This window comes from Eumetopias jubatus, unplaced genomic scaffold, assembly GCF_037043125.1.
Source record: "Eumetopias jubatus isolate StellerSeaLion01/CBP00866 unplaced genomic scaffold, mEumJub1_p1.0 scaffold_12, whole genome shotgun sequence".
Taxonomy (NCBI): Eukaryota; Metazoa; Chordata; class Mammalia; order Carnivora; family Otariidae; genus Eumetopias; species Eumetopias jubatus.
The window spans coordinates 26,571,947-26,590,192 of record NW_028274818.1 but is presented as its reverse complement, the minus strand read 5'-3'; the positions used below and the strand labels follow the sequence as shown (position 1 = coordinate 26,590,192).

The window sequence follows — 18,246 nt, the reverse complement described above, 5'->3', positions numbered from 1 at the left end:
CTCTCTCTCTCTCCCTCAAAAAAAAGAATTCCAGGCTGGAGGTGGGTGGGGTGAGACAACACCCTCCTCCTTCCGTGCCTTTCTGTGAAACAAACCTTTACTGAGCACCTACCATGTGCCAGGCGCTGCACTAGGGACAGGGAGGCAGAGAAGAGTAGTACAGGACCAGCATGGGCGGGCAGGCCCTGGAGCCGGACTGCCTGTGTGGTCTGGTAACTTGGCCTGTCTGAGGCTCAGTTTCCTGACCTGTAACGTGGGGGCGGTAGGAGTCACTGCCTCACGGGGCTGTGTGATTGTCAGGTGTGTGAAGAGATGCCTGGTGTGGGCGCCTGGGTGGCTCAGTTGGTTAAGCGACTGCCTTTGGCTCAGGTCATGATCCCGGAGTCCCGGGATGGAGTCCCACATCGGGCTCCCTGCTCAGCAGGGAGTCTGCTTCTCCCTCTGACCCTACCCCCTCTTGGGCTCTCTCTCAAATAAATAAATAAAATCTTTGAAAAAAAAAAAAGAGATGCCTGGTGTGGTCTTGCGAGGGCAGATTAGAGAAGGCTGTTGTTGTCCCTGTTCCTGGGGCTCAAATCTAGCCAGAGCCTGAGGAATACACAAGTAAACAAAGAATTGGAGTCCAGTCAAGTACCAGGGACCAGGGATGTCCAAAGACTCTGGCATTCCCTGGAGGAGCAATCAACTCTTCTAGGATGATCAGGGAGTGATTTTTAGAGAAAGGGCAGTATTGGAGCAGGGCTTTGAGGGAAGTATAGGAGTTTTCTGGTCAAGAATGTAGGAGGACCTTCTAGCCAGAGGGTCCAGTGGTGTGAACGTGCACGTTTGTGCCTGCATTACAGGTGTGTGAGGATGGTGACTGGGGGGGTGGCCTGGGCCAGGCAGAGAAGGGCCTGCATGGCAGGCGAAGGAGTGTAGGCTCATCGCTAGCTTGCTGCAGCGTCAGGTACCAATTCTGGTCATCACTTTGTTTCCTTCTTCCTCCTCCTCCCCACACCAATACATCATGAATAACTTCAGTCTCGCTCTAGAACATTCTTCAATTTAAAAGCAGGATAGTTCAGTGAAAATACCATGGAGTTGTACAGTCAGAAAGTTCTAGAATTGAAGCTTTTGGATTTTGAGACTCGATATTGGGCTGGTTGCCTAATTTCTTGGAGCTGCATTTTTCTTATCTGTCAAATGGAGTAATGGTGTCTCCCCTGTGGCAACCTATTGAGGGGATTCTAGAAAAAGGTGTGTCACGTGCCGATGCCCAGCAATTGCACGGTGAAGGGAACTGTTAGGATTATTCTCTGTCTTGTCCAGGTCATAAGCCTTGTTGGACTTTGGTTTCTGTATCTGTCATGTGGAAATGGTGGTCTGTCATCTTCCTTCCATGATTGTCAAGTTGGACACAGGCCAGGTTGCCCCTTTCCCAGGCAGATCAGTCAGGCCAGGAGGCCCAGGACCCCCATGGTAGCCTTCCCAGGGCCCCATGCAAGCCTGCCGGGCCGAAGGGGGGGACCCAGCCGTACAGGGGCTGTGGCTCCCTGTGGATCAGGCAGTGGGGTACCTGTCCTGCCTTTCCGACAGGGACAGCCTTTCCTCCAGCGGCCCGCTCACCTCTCACTCTGACCGCTATGCTGGTGTTTGAGATTTGAGGGTTGACACGCAGCCGGGGCCAAGGCCCTCCCTGGTCCAGCCCTTGTGCCCGCAGGCCTGTCACTTCATCTCTTGGAAACTCAACTTCTCCCATCTGCAGCTTGGGAAGGACTGTGTTGACCCCTCCGGGGGGAAAGCGACGAAGAGTCAGACGAGCACAGTGACAGCCACCTGGGTAATGTTTGTTGCAGTTTCAGAATCCAGATGTGGAGTCAGACGCTTTGTCATAGCCCAACATCTGCGCTCTGCGTCTCTTTGCCGGTGGCTCACCTTCGGGTGCCTGAGAAACCTTGTGAATTGGGGAGGGCAGAGAGCATCTGACCCCCCATTTTGTGGATGAGGAATTTGAGCTTTAGGGACTGGGACTCATCCAAGTGGTAGGGCTCACGTCCCAGTCCCACGCTGGCTGTGGGTCTGCAGGGACGAGGCGGGCCCGTGTGGCGTGTCTGACCCCGTGCGGACTAAAGTGGAAACCCACTCTGGGATCTTGCTGCAGAGCCCCCTGGCCTCCTGCCACTGGTTTTGAGGAATGGGTGATGGGAAGGGCTGGGGAATCGATGAATGTCTGGAGTCCATGGGTTCTCCTGACAGTCACAGGGAGCCTGTCCCGAGACCAGATCTGGAAGGATGTCCAGCTTGGCAGAGACTACCATTCTCCACCTCACCTCCGTCGCCTGCCATCTGGGGTTGTGCCCAGTGAGGGCATTGCCCACACCCCCATTGTCTCTCCTCCTTACTCCTCTGCACTCGTGTTACTCAGGTGAGGAGAGGCTGGGAGAGAAGGTGGGCAGAGGGAAGTGCTGGGAGACAGGGTTGGGGACAAAGGTCTGGGATGCCCTGGCAAGGTGGCCTGGTAGCCTGGAGACTGCCTGAGTCAGAGGGGGGTGTTGGGGGGGGCAGAAAGAGCAGCAGACGTGTGGGTCTGTCCAAGGACCATGTACATATTTATGTGCGATTTGCATAAAACCTCTACCCTGAACACAATTCTATACTCTTTCCCTGGGAACATTCAGATTTGTCTTTTACTATTGTTCTTTCCAAAGGTGGCAGCTTCTGGCTGTTGCTCTTGTCTTTGTCTCCACACTCTTGTCCCATTTCCTCCCAGATGGCTCTCCACAGGGCAGGTGGTTGGGAACAGAGTCGGCCTCCATAGTCTGGCTATGGGTCCTCCCTAGGGTGAGCCCAGAAGTCTGGGCCAGCCTCAACACCACTGCTCTTTAGCGCCACCCAGACCCCTACTGCTCCCCCGCGGCCACCCCTCATCTGTGAGTGGGGTTTGGGGCACCTTCCTGCCTGGTGCACAGTGCTTGGCACTTAGCAGGTGCTCAGCTAATTTGAGGATAAAGTGAGGTTAGAGACAAGAGGAGACATTGGGAAACGAAGACATTCGCAGAACAGGCTCCTTTAGGCCTGGCTTTTGTGCCCGGGAAGCGCGAGGCTGGTGGGGAGACTGATCCCCTGGGGGTCCCGGGGAGGGGAGGAATTGGTTTCCCACTCGGTGGCCAAAGGAGGCATTTCTTTTTGTTCTTGGCCTTGCAGGAAAGTGTTGAGGGTGAGAGGAGCAGAAAGGAAGGGACAGGCCTTCTATTATTTTGTTTTTCAGATTGAGAATCTGTTATTAGCAATTTATGACACCCAGGTCTCCAGCCAAGCACATTCTGTTCTCCAGGGTTGGGGGAAGACTCTTAAGGGCCACGTTGTGAGGCCGGACAGGAAAGAGGAGCAGGTCAACAATTTATGGTCGACTGTGTGGCGTCCTGGCCTGTGCTAGGGGATAGCTTTAGCATGGGGCCAACTTGAGCCCAGTCCTGCGTGGGGAGAAGCCCTTGCAGACGGCATGGCCTCCCCGCAGGAGCCCAAATGGCTCTTGTAAGCCGGGTGAATGGGCTCCCCTCCCACTCGCATGCTCACTGGGCCTTGGGCTCCAGATTTCTCTCTGTGAAGTGGGGTCGTGGCTGGGACGCTCGGAACAGAGCCACCACCGAGTTTCTCAAGAGAGGAGGTCTGAGAAGACACCGGCCGGGAAAGGAGAACAGGAAGAAAGAGAACAGCACGCCAGAGGACCCCGGAAGACGGGGAGCGGGCACGATGACCTGTGGAAAGTGGTGCACAAGCAAAACAACCCACCCTTTCTGCAAAAGTGCTGAGCTGATGGAATTGAGCTTGGTGGCCACGAGATCGAGCCGCAGATCTCTATCTGTGGGTGCCCGGGCTTTGTGCCGAAGGGGGTCCTGGAAGCTGATGCGGAGGGCAGGGGCATCACCTGTGGCGCCTTGTCCCCCAGGCTGGCCTCCACGCCCCCCGGGACTCATCACTGGTCCCCATTCCTGGAAGCAAGTCCCCTTCCTCCGCGCATGCACGTAAGTTGGTCCCCTTCTTCCGCTGACTTCCCCTCATTCTCCTCCCAGCTGTTGGCCTCTGATGAGAATGGAGCAGCAGTATCCAGGCTTCAAAGGGTCAGCGTCCTCCAAGGGGGTCCCTGGTGCCGAAGGGCAGGGAACTCGGCAGTGGCAGGGACGGATGGGGGTGCCCCCTCCTCTGGCCTCTGCCTCATGGCTGGGAGGGGCCCAGGCTGCTTTGGGGAGAGTGAACCACTCGAGCGAGTTCATTGCCTCCCAGCCAGGTGCTTGCTTGGTGCCACTGGATGGTTGTTGAAGGGCAGATTTGCTGGAAGGAGAGAAGCTTCTGTGGGACTCCGGAAAGAGCCAGGGCCGAGACTGTGTGCACTGGGCAGTGAGAGAATGGGCCTGGTTTCCAGCTGTGAGGTTTGGACGATTATCTTATTATCTTCCTCACACCGCTGACGGCCGGGCTGCTCATTCCCGAGACGGGTGACTTGTCCTCTGTTCTCTGACTTGATATCCTCCTCCCCAGCTAGCTCCAGGCTCTTTCCAGGGTTCCCGAAACGATGAGCTACAAGATTGGATTTTGCGCGGGGAAGTTCAGTAAGTGTCTGGAGCACATACTCTGGGCCCAGCACCCTACGTGGGGTTCATTGGCACCCCTGTGTCCTGCTAGGACGACTGTTCACTGGGCACCTCTGTGCCAGGGGCTGTAAGGAGCGACGGTGGCTGAGCTACCCGCCCTGAGCCTTACGGCGTGGCAAAGGGGGGCGCATCAGCTTAGATCAAAGTTAGGCAAAGACCGCCAAGGCCAGAGCTGGTCAGGGAGCTAGGACTTGGTTGACAATGAGGAACCAGAGAATGGGTTTCAGAGAACTTTCAGAATGGCTAGCTCATTCATTCAGACTGAAACTTCTCTCTCATTGTTCTGTGAAACATTCCAACAGAACCCTGTTCTTTTGCTTTCCATTCAAAGACATTTTTGCTGCCTCAAATCATGCTGAACCATCTGGTGATCGAGACAACTTTGCATCTCCCTGCCAGGGCGGGTGGGCTCCCAGGGTGTGGGGCTGAGGCTGGCGGCCCTGGGGGAGCGAGGGGGGAGGGGTATTGCTTTTCTCTGTCTGCCCAGACCCATGCTGCTGCCCTCGGCTTTGGTCCTGCCAGGGCCCAAGCCAATAAGTGTCGCCAACGTTCCTGGGAAAGCCAGCGTGTGCCGTTTCTTAACAAATGGGCAAATTTACATTGTTCAGGATTGAAACAATCCTGAGGGAACCCAACTTGGGGCTGGGATCGGTCCCAGGACCCCAGGATCATGACCTGAGCTGAAGGCAGACGCTTAACCGACTGAGCCACTCAGGCGCCCCAGGTTTAAGAATTATTAATCTCTAGAGGTCTTTTTATTTATTTTTATTTTTATTTTTATTTTTTAAAGATTTTATTTATTTATTTCAGAGAGAGAATGAGAGATAGAAAGCACAAGAGGGAAGAGGGTCAGAGGGAGAAGCAGACTCCCTGCTGAGCAGGGAGCCCGATGTGGGACTCGATCCCGGGACTCCAGGATCATGACCTGAGCCGAAGGCAGTCGCTTAACCAACTGAGCCACCCAGGCACCCTCTAGAGGTCTTTTTAAAAGGCAACGGTCTGGCCTGATATATTTTTGAACAAATGTGATCCTCAGGGGATGGATAAGCATTACTAAGCCCTCCCATGTGAAGGGTTTGGGTGAGGTGCGAAGAGAGGAGACCAGACCCTGCCCACAGGGAAGCTGAAATCTGTCCAGGGAGGTGAAGCAGGGAATGCTAGGAAACAGTGGCACTGTGGGAGTAACATGTTTCAGTGGAGTTGGCCAGAGCGCCAGGACTGATGGAGCCATTTCTGCCTCCACCGCCTTGGGTTGGAAGGCTGTGAGGTGGAGTCAGATAGAACCAGGTTTGAGTGCTGGCTCTGCTTCTGAGCTGTGTGATTTCCGGCAAATACTAGAACTTTCTCAGAGCCGAGTTTTCTCACCTACAAAGCAGGAAGAGATTAAATACCTACTTCACAAGGTTAAAAGGATTCCATCAAGTGATGTACCTGTTACAGGCCTTCGTACAGGGCCACGAGTGTAAAAGGCTCCAGTCAGTGGGAGCTGGTACTAGGATGGTGGCCATTGTGGTGGTGCTTTTGGGGGTTCATGCTAGGGTGGAAGAGGTGGGGCTGTCCTGGCCTGCCTGGATGTGCGGACAGCCCTCCCTTGGGTCTTGAGCATGGCCTGTGGGATCTGGGAAAGGGGGTGGATTGTTGGCCCCGACACCTCCCTCAGCCTTCCACGGTTTTCCTTCTTCACAAGTGACACGCAGATGCACTTGCTGTGCAGCCCTGGCCAGGTTGCTTCTCCTCTCCGTGCTTCAGCTTCCGCCACTGTGAACTGCTGCTCGCCATCATGCCCGCGTGTTGGAAGGCTTCAGTTGAAAGGATTGACGAGGTGGGAAGTGTTAGAGCCGCGGGAATCTACCCCCGTGTTTGCTGCTCTTATTGTTGCTGGGGTTATTCTGTTACTCGCGGGACCCATTCACTCCGAGAAGCAAGCGTGAGAACCGCTGGCCCAGGTGTTCCAGAAGTTTGGAGCAGGGGTGGGGCGTGGACCCCACCATGCTGGTGCAGAGGAGCAGCCCAGGAAAGGGAATGAACGGTCTGTCACGCGCTAGTGTAGGTGGGGCGTTGCCCGGTGTAACAGAAATGACCGCCCTGCTCAGAGCCAACCGCTCTTCGTCCTCTGCCCAGTGTTGTCCCTTAAACTGGTCACTGAGGGGGGACACTTCTGCCCCAAGTAGGATGGATTTTTGTCGAACCTATGAAATTCACATGTAGTTGGGATGGCCCCGAGGTGTGGTCACAAACCCTGGCTGCTGGTGAGTTGTAACAAGTTGTAACAACCGGCTACCAACCTTTGGACTCTGGGCGGCTCAGGAGCTGCCTGCAAGGACCTGGCGGGAGGTGAAGGCTGTCCTCTCGCCACCCAGCCCTCCTGCTGGAGAGGGTTAATTGGGCTTGGCAGGCCTGTAGGCAGCGGCCTCTTTTCCAGGTTCCTTGGGCTGTGGTTTTGGACGTGGAGTCAGGCGGATCCTAAATAGGATTCTGTCGCTTTCCCTTCGCTTCAGCTGCCTCATCTATAAAATGGGTCTTGTGGCCGCTGAAAATATCTGTGAAGTGCTGAGCTTGTTGCGATCACTCTGTGATTATCTTTCTGCTGATTTGGGCTGCAGCCGGCAAGTGGAAACCAGGGCCTTAGCGGCTCTTGTATTTCCACGGCATCAAAGACCTTGGAGCCCTCCCCCACTTAAAATTTTATCTCTGGGAGAAGAAGTAATAATTCACTCCGTGTGCAAATGGAAGAACTGAGACCTTGGGAAGGTGGGTGGTGTGTCCGGGCCGCACGGTAAATCAAAAGCCTCCAGATCTCTTTCCCTTGTACGGGGTTTTATAAACCATCCAGGTGTATGAAGCGCTTTGACAGTTTTAGAAAGTCACTGTGCTGAGGACCCTCGCAATCTGGTGTGTGTATTTTGACTCCCAATTTACAGATAGGAAAACTGAGGCTTAGAGAATGAGGACTTGCCCAGGATTGCATCCTGAATTTGCATCAGAGCTAGGGCTCCAACTCAAGACCCTCGGCCTCCAAATCCAGTTCTGTTTCCACTGTGCACGCAGAACTCTCACCTGGGCCCGTCTGGACCCCCTCTGCAATGATGTTTCCCTCCATAAAGTAGATCTGTTAGGGTGGATAGTCATGAGCCAGGAAGGAGAGGGTTAAATTCTTCCTAAGCGCCAGAGCTAGTTTTGAGCTAGGCGCCTCCAGTGACCCCATCATTGACCCCCACCTCCTGGGTCAGGGCAGCAGGCGGTGGGGGAAGGGAAACAGTGGCTCTGGTGGTCCAGTGGGGGCCGAGGGAGGGCCTGGGGGGGCCAGGGCAGGGAGGGGAAGCTCATCTCTCTTCCTCCTTGGACAAAGATGCCGGATGGCCTTTTGGTTTCCATAGGAAGTCCCCAAGGGTCCCTTGGGGTGGGCTGTCAGTCAGCGTGGCCACAGAGCACAGGCAGCTTTTAGAGACACTGGGACCCTGGGATGTATTCTTGATTAAGTGGGAACTGGGGTATTTTTACCAAGAAAGGCACCAGTAATAGAAAATGGAAAGAGCAAATCAATCTTGGGGCTGGATGTGACTTTGGTCTCAGTCTGTCCCTCATCCAGGAGGAAAGGACGATACAGGTGGCCCTCAAGCCATCATCTGTGGAATAAGGGGATGAGTCCCTGCTCATTTCCCTCCTCTCCCAGGTCCCGTCTGTTCTGTCTGTCCCCCAGTCCCCTGCCTTTGTTAGCTCAGACTTTCTGGTATATATAGAGCTTCTATTTGGACCCCTGTCGCCGCTGTGTCCTCTCCACATGGATGCTGAGAGAGGCCCAGAGCAGTAGGATGAGTCGCCCTGGTGTGGAGCGCAAGTCGGGGCAGATCTGTTCGGGAAACCACGTGTCAGCCCAGGGCTTTCCTTGAAACTGCCACCCTAAGAAGGACACTGGAGGAAAGGATTTCCAGGAAGGCCAAGGACCCGACTTTAAGGGAACCTAATCTCTTCCCCTCTCCCCCTCTTCCTGCCCCCAGATCCCTTTCCCTCCCTGCTCCTCCATACACCTGTCTCTGCCGGGCAGGTGGAAGCCTTTGATTGTTCCGGAGGCGAGGGAGGCATGGCGGGGAAGGCCTTCTAGCTGGTGGGGCAGGTCTGGCAGTGTCTGGCTCTGGCCTTTTCTAGACACTTCAATTAGTGATGTTAATTATGGCTTTGTGAGCATGGGGTTCTCCAAAGGCAGCCAGTCTCTAGCCCGCCGCTCCCCTGACGCCCACTCTGACATTAGTCCCCGGTCTGTGAGGGTGTGTTCATGCTCTTGCCTCTGCTCATCTGCAAGATTAAAGGTGCCAGGAAAGTATAAATTATTAGCAGCTTCATCTGCTCTATCTTTTTTTTGTGTGTGTGTGTGTGGTGAGATGCAATAACAAAATTTATCGTTTTAACCATTTCTAATTGTATGGTTCGGGGGCAGGAAGTACATTCACGGTGTACATCCCACCGTCCCTCTCCGGAATTTTGCATCATCCCGAACTGCAATTCTGTCGCCATTAAACAACAGCTCGCCCTTCCCCCTCTCCCTGCCCCTGGTAACGTCTATTCTACTTTCTGTGTCTATGAGTTTAACTTTCCAAGTGCCTCCTATAAGCAGAATCAGATATCAGTCCTTTTGTGTCCGGCTTATTTCCCTTAGCATCATGTTTTCCAGGTTCGTCCACATTGTAGCATGTGTCAGAATTTGCTTCCTTTTAAGGCTGATAACAGTCTGACATATATATATACACATATATGTAAAATATATATTCTATCCACACACACACCATACTTGATCCATTCATCCTTCCATAGACATTTGGGTTATTTCCACCTTTGGGCTGTTGTGAATAATGCTTATGAGCGTGGGTGTCCAGTATTCCTTCAAGACCCTGCTTTCAAATCTGTTGGGTATATTCCGAAAGTGGAATAGCTGGGTGATGCAGTTATTGTATGTTTAATTCTGGGCAGAACTGCCATATTGTTTTCCACGGCAGCCACACCGTGTACATCCTGGCCAGCAACTGTCCACATCCTTGCATCCTCCATCTTTAAAAAAAAAAAAAAATTGGGGCGCCTGGGTGGCTCAGTCGGTTAAGCATCTGCCTTCAGCTCAGGTCGTGATCCCGGGGTCCTGGGATTGAGTCCTGCATCGACCTCCCTGCTCAGTGGGGAGTCTGCTTCTCCCTCTGCTGCTCCCCCTGCTCGAGCTCTTTCTCTCTCTCAAATAAAGAAATAAAATCTTGGGGCGCCTGGGTGGCTCAGTCGTTAAGCGTCTGCCTTCGGCTCAGGTCATGATCCCGGGGTCCTGGGATCGAGCCCCGCGTCGGGCTCCCTGCTCCGCGGGAAGCCTGCTTCTCCCTCTGCCACTCCCCCTGCTTGTGTTCCCTCTCTCGCTGTCTCTCTCTCTGTCAAATAAATAAATAAAATCTTTAAAAAAAAAAAAAGAAATAAAATCTTTAAAAAATAAATTAAAAAATAAAAAATTCCATCATAGTGGGTGTGAAGTGGTATCTCATTGTAGTTCTTCCATCTTTTTAAGGGGAAGTCAAAGCCCTGAGAAATGCTGGGACAGGCCCTCTCTGTAGTAGAAGCAGTCAGATCCTGGGCGCAAGCTTCCGGGACCCCATCTTGGCCTCCACCCTCCATCTTGTACTTCCTTTGCTACTCTGTCCCCAGCCCATGAAGAGGAGGCAGGTGAGGTCCTTCTGCTGCCTTGCTCTGTCCGCTGATTGTCAGTGTGCTTTCCTTCCCATCTGTCGCAGGAACGGAATGGCCGTGACCCACTGGAGGTGTCTGGAAGGTGCATGACCTTGAGGGTGAGGAGAAGGTTTCAGTAATACGAAATTTCTTAAGAGTTGGACCATTTCAACCCTGTGCACTGGGTACAAATATTATGGTGTTGTCATTAGAGGGGAAGATGTGCAAACATTACAGTTGATCTTATAAAGCGTTTCCAATAATTTCTGATTTTTAGGAACATGAAAACTCCCTCAGATAGACTGTTAACGTGGCGGGGGGGGGATAGTATAAAACTTGCTTCTGAGCTCAATAGTGGAAAACAAAACTATGCATAGAAAAAAGATTGGATAGAAATCTGCCAAATTCTGATCAGTGGCCACCTCCAGATTGCCGGGAAATGGTGGCTTTCACATTTCTCTGTGTTATCCTAAATTTTGCAGATTTCCTACAATGAGCACACATTCCTTTTACATTCAGGGGAAAAAATGGTAAGAAAATAAGAATGAGTGCATCCATGCCTTAGGTGTATAGTTGCAAGGGACTTCGGAGCACACGGTTCTGCTCCATGCCGTGAAGTCAGGCTTGAATGGGAAGTGAAGGGAGCAGGTGTGGAGGCATGGGGGGAGGTGGCCTGGAGAGGTGGCCGGCAAACACAGAGGTGGTGGCTACAAGGGAGCTCAGGGGATGCCTTCCTGAGTGCTGCCCCTTGTTTCCTTGGAAGATACCTGGTAGGACGCTGGCTTTGAATCATTTTACGTCTGCAAGTGGTATGGGGAGGCAGCATTGAGCACCCCCCTCCCCCCCCCGCCCCATGCTTTGACCTGGTCTCGTGATGTAACTGGCAGGAGGGAGAGAGGCCTGCAAACCCGTGAAACCAGGGCGTCATCAGCCCCAAGTTTGCCTTTGACTTCCCTCACATCAGCTGAACTAGAACTTGCCTGGGTCCCTTGACCTGCATCATGGGAACAGCAGAAGTTGGGGGTGGAAGACAGGCAATTCTGGCTCTCATTAGGAGATGACTTTCCGTGGCTCTTTGAATCCTCGGGCCCGCAGCAGAGAAAACAGTAATTGCTTGGGCCGTTGCTTAAACCTTTTTAAGCCTCTGTCCCCTCATCAGTAAAACAGATTATAATAGTAACTATTTCATAGGATTGTTGAAAATTAAAAGAGCTCATCCCCAAAGATGACACTTAGCATGTTGTCTGCTCCCTTCCTATTGTCTGATTGAGGTCTGGGTTCTGACACTGGACTGCTGGGCTCAGATCACCTCCGTCACTCAGCTTCTCCATCTGTAAAATGGGTGTACCCCAGATGGTTACTGTGAAGACTAAATAAACTAATGTAAGTGAAGGTGTCTCCAGCAGTGCTTCGCACATCGCAGAGGCTCAGTAAATGTTAGCTATGATCGGAGAGGGTCTTTAGCAGATCTGCACCAGCATGTCAGCCAGTTGGTGGTGGCTGGCATCTGCCAACTCATCCGATTGCCGCAGGAGTCCCATCTAATGGGTCAATGCCCATCACTTGTCAGATACTTTGAATATCCCCCTTATTATTTTATTGTTAGCACTGTGAGCTCGAGACGTCAGGATCCTTCCCAGAATCCTACCTCCTCCCACCCCTTTGCCAGATAGGACTCTTTGTTTGAGGTGGTCCGGCTTCCATTTCCAAAGGGTGCTGGTGCTGCCAGGTGGGGTCCCGGGCAGACTGGGGTGAAGGCTACCATGTGGGGATCGCTTGATGAGCATTTTGGATGAAATCAGAGACTCACTATCATACCCCTCTCCTCCCCTTGCTTCCCTGCCTTTTTGAAAAGGAGCCAAAGCCAAGAAAGAACAGCTACCCATAAATAAAGGGGACCACGAAAATAACAAAAAGAAAGAAGAAATCTTGCTTTTGTGGCAGGCTTGGCTGCCGATGGGGTAGATAATGGGAGAGGAAACACGGCCTTTGCAGAGAAAAAGAACGGAACACTTTGTTCGCTTGCAGAATGAATGCTGCTTAAGCAGGAGCTGCTGAATTGGGGTTTCTGATGAGTGAGCTTGTCTTGGGGGAGATGGTGGTGATTAGGTTTACCCCAGGCACAGGTGGCCACCCACCCGAAGCCTGGGGTGGGGGAAGGGGAGGTGATGGGGGAAGCGGCAGACCTGAGCCAGTGCACAAAGGTGAGGCGGGTGTGTCCAGGTCCGGCCCGTGGGCTCCCCTCCCCCACCACTGCAGTGCTGCAGGCACCTTGTTTCTCCATTTTCTGCTCAAGCTGGGGAGCTAGATGCTTGAGCAGCTCTGGAAGCCCCCAGAACTTCTCTCAAGGTGTTATCTACTGTGGAGCCTTGCGGGGAGGCACGTCCCAGGGAGGAGAGGATAGGCCGAAGTGGATTTGCTGATTATTTGCATGCCGGCCTTCTGGGTACAAGGCTATCTTCCTGTCAACACTGCCTGGTTGGTGGCCTTCTTGGTGACCGGCATTTGTGAAATCCTCTTTGTTGTACGAACTACCCATCTCGATCACGGACCCATTTTTCTGCCCCTGCAGTGAGTGGCTGAGGCAGGAAGAGGGAAAAGAATCAGATATCTTTTCTGAGCCCCCCGGGATCTCAGGAGGCGGTGTGCAGGTGCCCACTTGGAGAGGGGGCTGTGGGCTTATGGATGTGGAGAGGCTGATATTTGAAATGACTTTTAAGAAGGGTGCTTGAAATCTATACTGGTTTGGGCTGAGCACTCTGCCTGGCGGAGGGTCCCTGGAGGCTCATTCATTCATTCATTCAACTGCAACAAGATGAAGTACCCATCTGCTTGGTGCTAGGCATCCTGCTGAGTTATTTCATATACACTGCTTATTTTTGTTTAAGGTTTTATTTTTTAAGGCATCTCTACACCCGACGTGGGGCTCGGACTCATGACCCCCAGATCAAGAGTTGCATGCTCTTCCAACTGAGCTAGCCAGGGGCCGCTCCTATACTTGCTTATTAATTCTCCAGCAACCATGAGAGTTGGGTCTTGTTGGCCCCCTTGACAGGTGAAGAATCTGAGCTATAAAGAGGTTAAGTCTCAGGCATCCACTGGGCTCCTCCGTGGAGCAGTGGGAACCGGGTGCATCTGCTTCTCACCCTCCAGCTTCAGATTCTGATGAGTGGTTCGGCTCGGCTTCCCGTATCGCCTCCTTACTCCTTGCCAGCACTCTATGGGCTGTATATTACTAGTCCATTTGTAGGTAAGCAAAGTAGAAGACTTCAAGAGTGGAGTGATTGGCCTGATCTGGCCACTTATGAGAGGGATGCTTGGGTTTGAACCGACTGCGTGAGGCTCCTGAGCCTCCATGTCACCCTATGCCATGAGAACTCGGTCCACGTGGCTTAGCCTTGACACCAAGCAAGAGCCGAGAGCTGCCCAGCCCACCCCGGCCCCAGTGGGGGGCATTCCTGGCCCAAATGAGACTTCACCCCGCCTGGTGGGTGAACCCGGTTGTGTTCAGGCCGGTCCCACTTGCCCCTGTCCCCTCCTGGGGTTGGCAGGGGACTGCAGGGGTTCGTAGGAACAATACTTCACCTGCTTGGGCTCTGGAGGAAATGAGGGAGCTCCTCAGGGCTGCAGAGCTGCTGTGTCGTCGGCTGGGGAAGGGCAGGCACGGTGGCATGGGGACGGTGGGGTTGCCTTGGCACATTCAGGGCTCTTTCAGCCTGTCCGCACCGCCTGGGGCCTTGGTGCCTGACACAGGGTGGGCACCGGCCGGCGGAGATTCCAGGATAGCTGGTGACAGCCCAGGCAGGGTGCTGAGACGGGACCGAAGGGAGGGAGACCTACAGGGAGCAGATGGAGAAGGAGGAGGGTGACACACCTCACTGTCCTTTTGGTTGTGGGTCTTCTGCGTGTTTGGCCACGCAGGGGTGGGGGAGGCTTCCTTCCCCAAGGGTGATGGGGAGCGTTCAGGGAGCAAATTTCTCTTTTTTTAAGATTTTATTTATTTATTCATTTTTTATTCACACAGAGAGAGACTCAGCGAGAGAGGGAACACAAGCAGGGGGAGTGGCAGAGGGAGAAGCAGGCTTCCCCCGGAGCAGGGACCCCGATGTAGGGCTCGATCCCAGGACCCTGGGACCATGACTCCAGCCGAAGGCAGACAGACGCTTAACCGCTGAGCCACCCAGGTGCCCTTTTTTTTTTTTTTTTTTTGCTTTTTACAAACATCACATTGAGTCCTCTGAATAATTCTACAAGATAGTTATTATCTGTTCCAGTTGGAGATGGAGAAGCGGAAACCTCCCCGTGGTCCCACAGCTATAACACCTAGTAGTATGCGATGGAGCCAGGCTTCAAACACAGGCCCGGGTGGCCACAAAAACCATTTTCTTTTGGCTGTGCCAAGCAGCACACTTCCTAGCAACGCCGGAGGGGCACCCCCGCCCTCCTGTCTCCCAGAGAGCTGGGGACCCGAGTCCCAGGTCGGCCGGGGAGAGAGGCAGCGTTGGGGGGGGGGCGCATTCCTTCCTGCTTTAGGCCTCTCCCTCCTGCCTTCGCTGAGCTTCTGTTCTGTGCCAGGTTCTCTGAGTATCTGCTAGCTTCTAATCAAAGCAGGTATTGGGATCTCCATTTACACATGAAGAAACGAAATTATTGAGAGGTCAAGTCTTTTCTCCAAGTCCAGATCAGCCTTGATTTCTTTTGACTAATTCTTCCTTGGCCATGACTCAAGGCAAAACCAACTAGAATCCTGTGAGTGCGGAAGCCAGTGACAGATCTTCTGTGCTGGACTGGGGTCTGGTGTCTGAGGTAGAGGGAGAGAGACAGCGGATCAGCCTGCGGGAAAAGACCTTGCTTTGGGCATCGTGGAAGCCTGGCTTCAGCGGGCCCTTGGGGAAGACGGGGGAAATGAATGGCGAGCCCCTGACTTGGTGCCTACAAGCCAAGCAAGTGCTCTGCCCTTGAATGCTCTTTTGGCCTCTCCTTCCTTTGGTTCACATTCGGGGCTATCCCCAAAAGAAGGCCTTTGACAAGCCAGTCAGCCTCGGCTGCAGCATTTCTGCTGTGTGCTGGCCCTAGGCTGGGCCTGGCTGGTGCAGAAGACCAGACACGTTCCCCTGTCCAGGACATGGCCTTCGACCTGGTCACTGGGAGACAAGAACAGCACTGCAGGGCCCCCCTTGCACTGTGGGTGGGCTGGAGACAGTATGTAGTCCTAAAGGCAGGAGGGCCCCCAGAGAAGGGACTCCAGGAAACACCTGGAAAACTCTGTTTTACCCAGGACGGAGGGGCAGGCGTGCATCCCACTGGGAGCCTCCACAGCACTTGCAGTCTGTCCCTGCTGTCTTTTCCTGGCCTCTCCTCCTGGCCTAGGAGAAGACTCAGGTGCCTCAGAGACGTAGGGACAACCACGTGGGGTCATGGATGGGACCATCACAGCTCCAGTCTCTCCCTGGCTCCTTTAGTCTGCTGTGTCCTTGGACCGGGGCACAGCTCAAACTGGCAGCCGGTGGAACTCAGGCTGGATCTGGGCTTCTGGGCCGGAGGTTCCGGGGGAGGCTGCTGGCTCTCGCAGGCTGGAGGGCAGACGCTCGGTTGCTCACAGAGTTTCCACTGGCTGGTATCGGCTGCTCTGCCAGGTGAATACCATTTTGGCCTACCCAGCACAGCCCAGGGGCGGGGGGTATTGGCTGTGGCCCTCTCCCGAGCTGGGCTAGACCAGACCAGCACACACCCTGTATCGGGTACCCCTGGGGCCCGCAGAGGCTGGAGAGGGTGAGAGGGGCCTCTCAGGAAAGCTTTTCCCCAAGCCTGTAGCCAGTCCAGCTCCCAGCGCTGAGTAAACATCAGAGATAGGATCGGGCGTAGCCAGGAAGGGTGGCAGGGTGCGGCCTGGGAGAAGAATGGCAGGATGTGGCACCGGGGCACCGTTCTGGGCACCCACGCCTCGGGCTATTGTTCGGGGCTGCCTGAGGCTCGCCACCCTCTGGGGCTTTGAGAGGAAGTGACATTCCCCAGGGACTCAGGCCCTGCCCCACCCCCGCCGTGGGGCTCTCTCTCCCTGGCGGTGCCCTTTGGCACCACCCACTCGGCAAGCCTGGGAGTGGGAGCCTGCAGTAGAGAGTACGTTTGGTGTGGGCCCTGTGGGGAAGTGTGGTCATGGCCCTCCTCGGGGGGTCTGCCTGTCTGCTCAGGCTGTCTTCCTGTACCCCAGGGTCTGAGTCACCCGTCATGCTCCGATGACTGGAATTTATCTCTATCTGTATCTGCATCTAGATATTTGGGGGGGGGGAGGGGGCTGTCGTTATAGAGGGAGGAAGGGCTAAGGGTGAAAACTTCTTTGATTCCAGTCCAGCTGGGCCAGGTCGTTGGCTGATTGGGAGAGGAAGCGGCTGGTGATCTGTTTTGGGTAGAAGGGGGTCTGTGCGCGTGCGCCTGTGGGTGGGGGTCCGAGGGCCCAGGAGAGGGTTGGCTGCGGGGAGGAGAAAAGGGAGAGGACCCGCACCTGCAGTCAGCTTTGCCCTGGAAGAGCTGTGTTCGGAGCCGCTGGTGCCTCTCTGTGCCTTGTGCTGGGCACAGGGTTTGGGGGGCCTGGGGCCTCTCTGCCACCACCTCACAGACTCAAGGCTCTGCCCCATCAGGGGTGAGGATGGCTTGAACCTTCTCCCCCTATGAGGCCTTTGCCTCTTACGGATGCTCAGGTGAGAGATAAGGCCAAGAAGGAAGGCGGCAGGGGGCCTGGGGAGTGGGCACCCTAGAAGGGAAGGGCGGGCAGAGCAGGAGTGCTGATCCGTAGCCCAGCTGGTTCCGTGTCCCCATGTTCTGCCTCTAGCTCTGAAGCAGGACTGTTGAAACTGGTCCTCCCTGGGCCTCAGTTTCTCCATTTATAAAATACGAGTAAGGCTGGGCAAGAGGGAAGAAGACGGGGTTCCCAGTAGCACGTCCACCTGGCTGGGCGGCTGACCCCAGTTTACCGTGGGCTTGTGGCCTCTGACCAGGACCTGGGGGGAGCTGGGGGAGCCCAGTAACTCAGAGCTCCTGTGCGCCCGGGGTCCTTGGGCTTCTAGGCCTCTGGAGAGAGGGGCAGGTGTGGCTGCTGACCTCAAGCCTCCTGAGAAACCACGTGGGTAAGGGAAGCATGGAGCATGCTTTTTGAGGAAAGGGTAAAGGAATGTGAGGGGTTTTTTAGTCTCGGAAAAGAAGAGACTTCAGGGAAGACTCCAATAGGCTCCAAAAGGTGTGGGAAGGTAAAGGCAAAGGGAAATGGACTGGCTTTGGTGGTGGGGGGGTTTAAGTCGCTCCTAGGAAGAGCTTAGATGGAAGGAAGAGTCGGCTGAGTCCGGGTGGGTGTGGGCAGTGTGCCGCAGAGAGCAGCTTCTGGTGCGTAATAACAGACAGGGTCTGACTGATGATGGTTCAACTTACGGTTTTTTGACTCTGTGATGGTCAGGAAGCCATACGCATTCAGTAGAAACCATACTTGGAATTTTGATCTTTTCCCGGGCTGGCGGTTACGTGGTACAGTGCTCCCTCGTGATGCTGGGCGGCGGTGGCTCCAAGGCAGCCACGAGACACACAGTGACTGTGCCTGTCTTCCACGTTCAGGACAGTATTCGGTAAATTACATGAGATACTCAACACTTTTATACGATAGGCTTGGTTTAGATGATCTTGCCCACTGTAGGCTAGCGTAAGTGTTCGCGTTCAAGGTGGGCTAGGCTAAGCCCGTGCCGTTGGGTGGGTTAGGTGGAGTACATGCATTTTCGGCTTAACGATATTTTCAACTCACGATGGGTTTTTTGGGACATAACCCCATCATAAGTCGAGGAAGATTTGTAGTAGCTGTTTCTTTATTATGTGCCCAGATCTGCCTTGTGCTATTTTGCCAAACTGTATTATACTTGGATTATTGTATGACTATTTA

General features: G+C 54.1%; 1 protein-coding gene across 7 annotated transcripts in view; it reads left to right on the top strand.

Annotated features, from left to right (window-relative positions):
* Positions 1-505: 505 nt before the first annotated feature.
* Positions 506-18,246, top strand: part of SOX13 (SRY-box transcription factor 13) — a 34,010-nt gene continuing 16,269 nt past the window's right edge. For 2 of the 7 annotated variants that reach the window (XM_028120077.2, XM_028120076.2), the window contains exons 1-3: positions 508-2,404; positions 3,573-4,004; positions 6,319-6,453. In XM_028120077.2, the coding sequence (XP_027975878.2) occupies positions 2,181-2,404; positions 3,573-4,004; positions 6,319-6,453 (791 nt within the window). In that variant the 5' untranslated portion in view covers positions 508-2,180. Of the gene's footprint in view, positions 2,405-3,247; positions 4,005-4,129; positions 4,410-4,518; positions 4,590-6,318; positions 6,454-18,246 lie in introns of those variants that run through there. The other 5 variants (XM_028120074.2, XM_028120073.2, XM_088017010.1 and 2 more) reach the window with 5 other exon arrangements.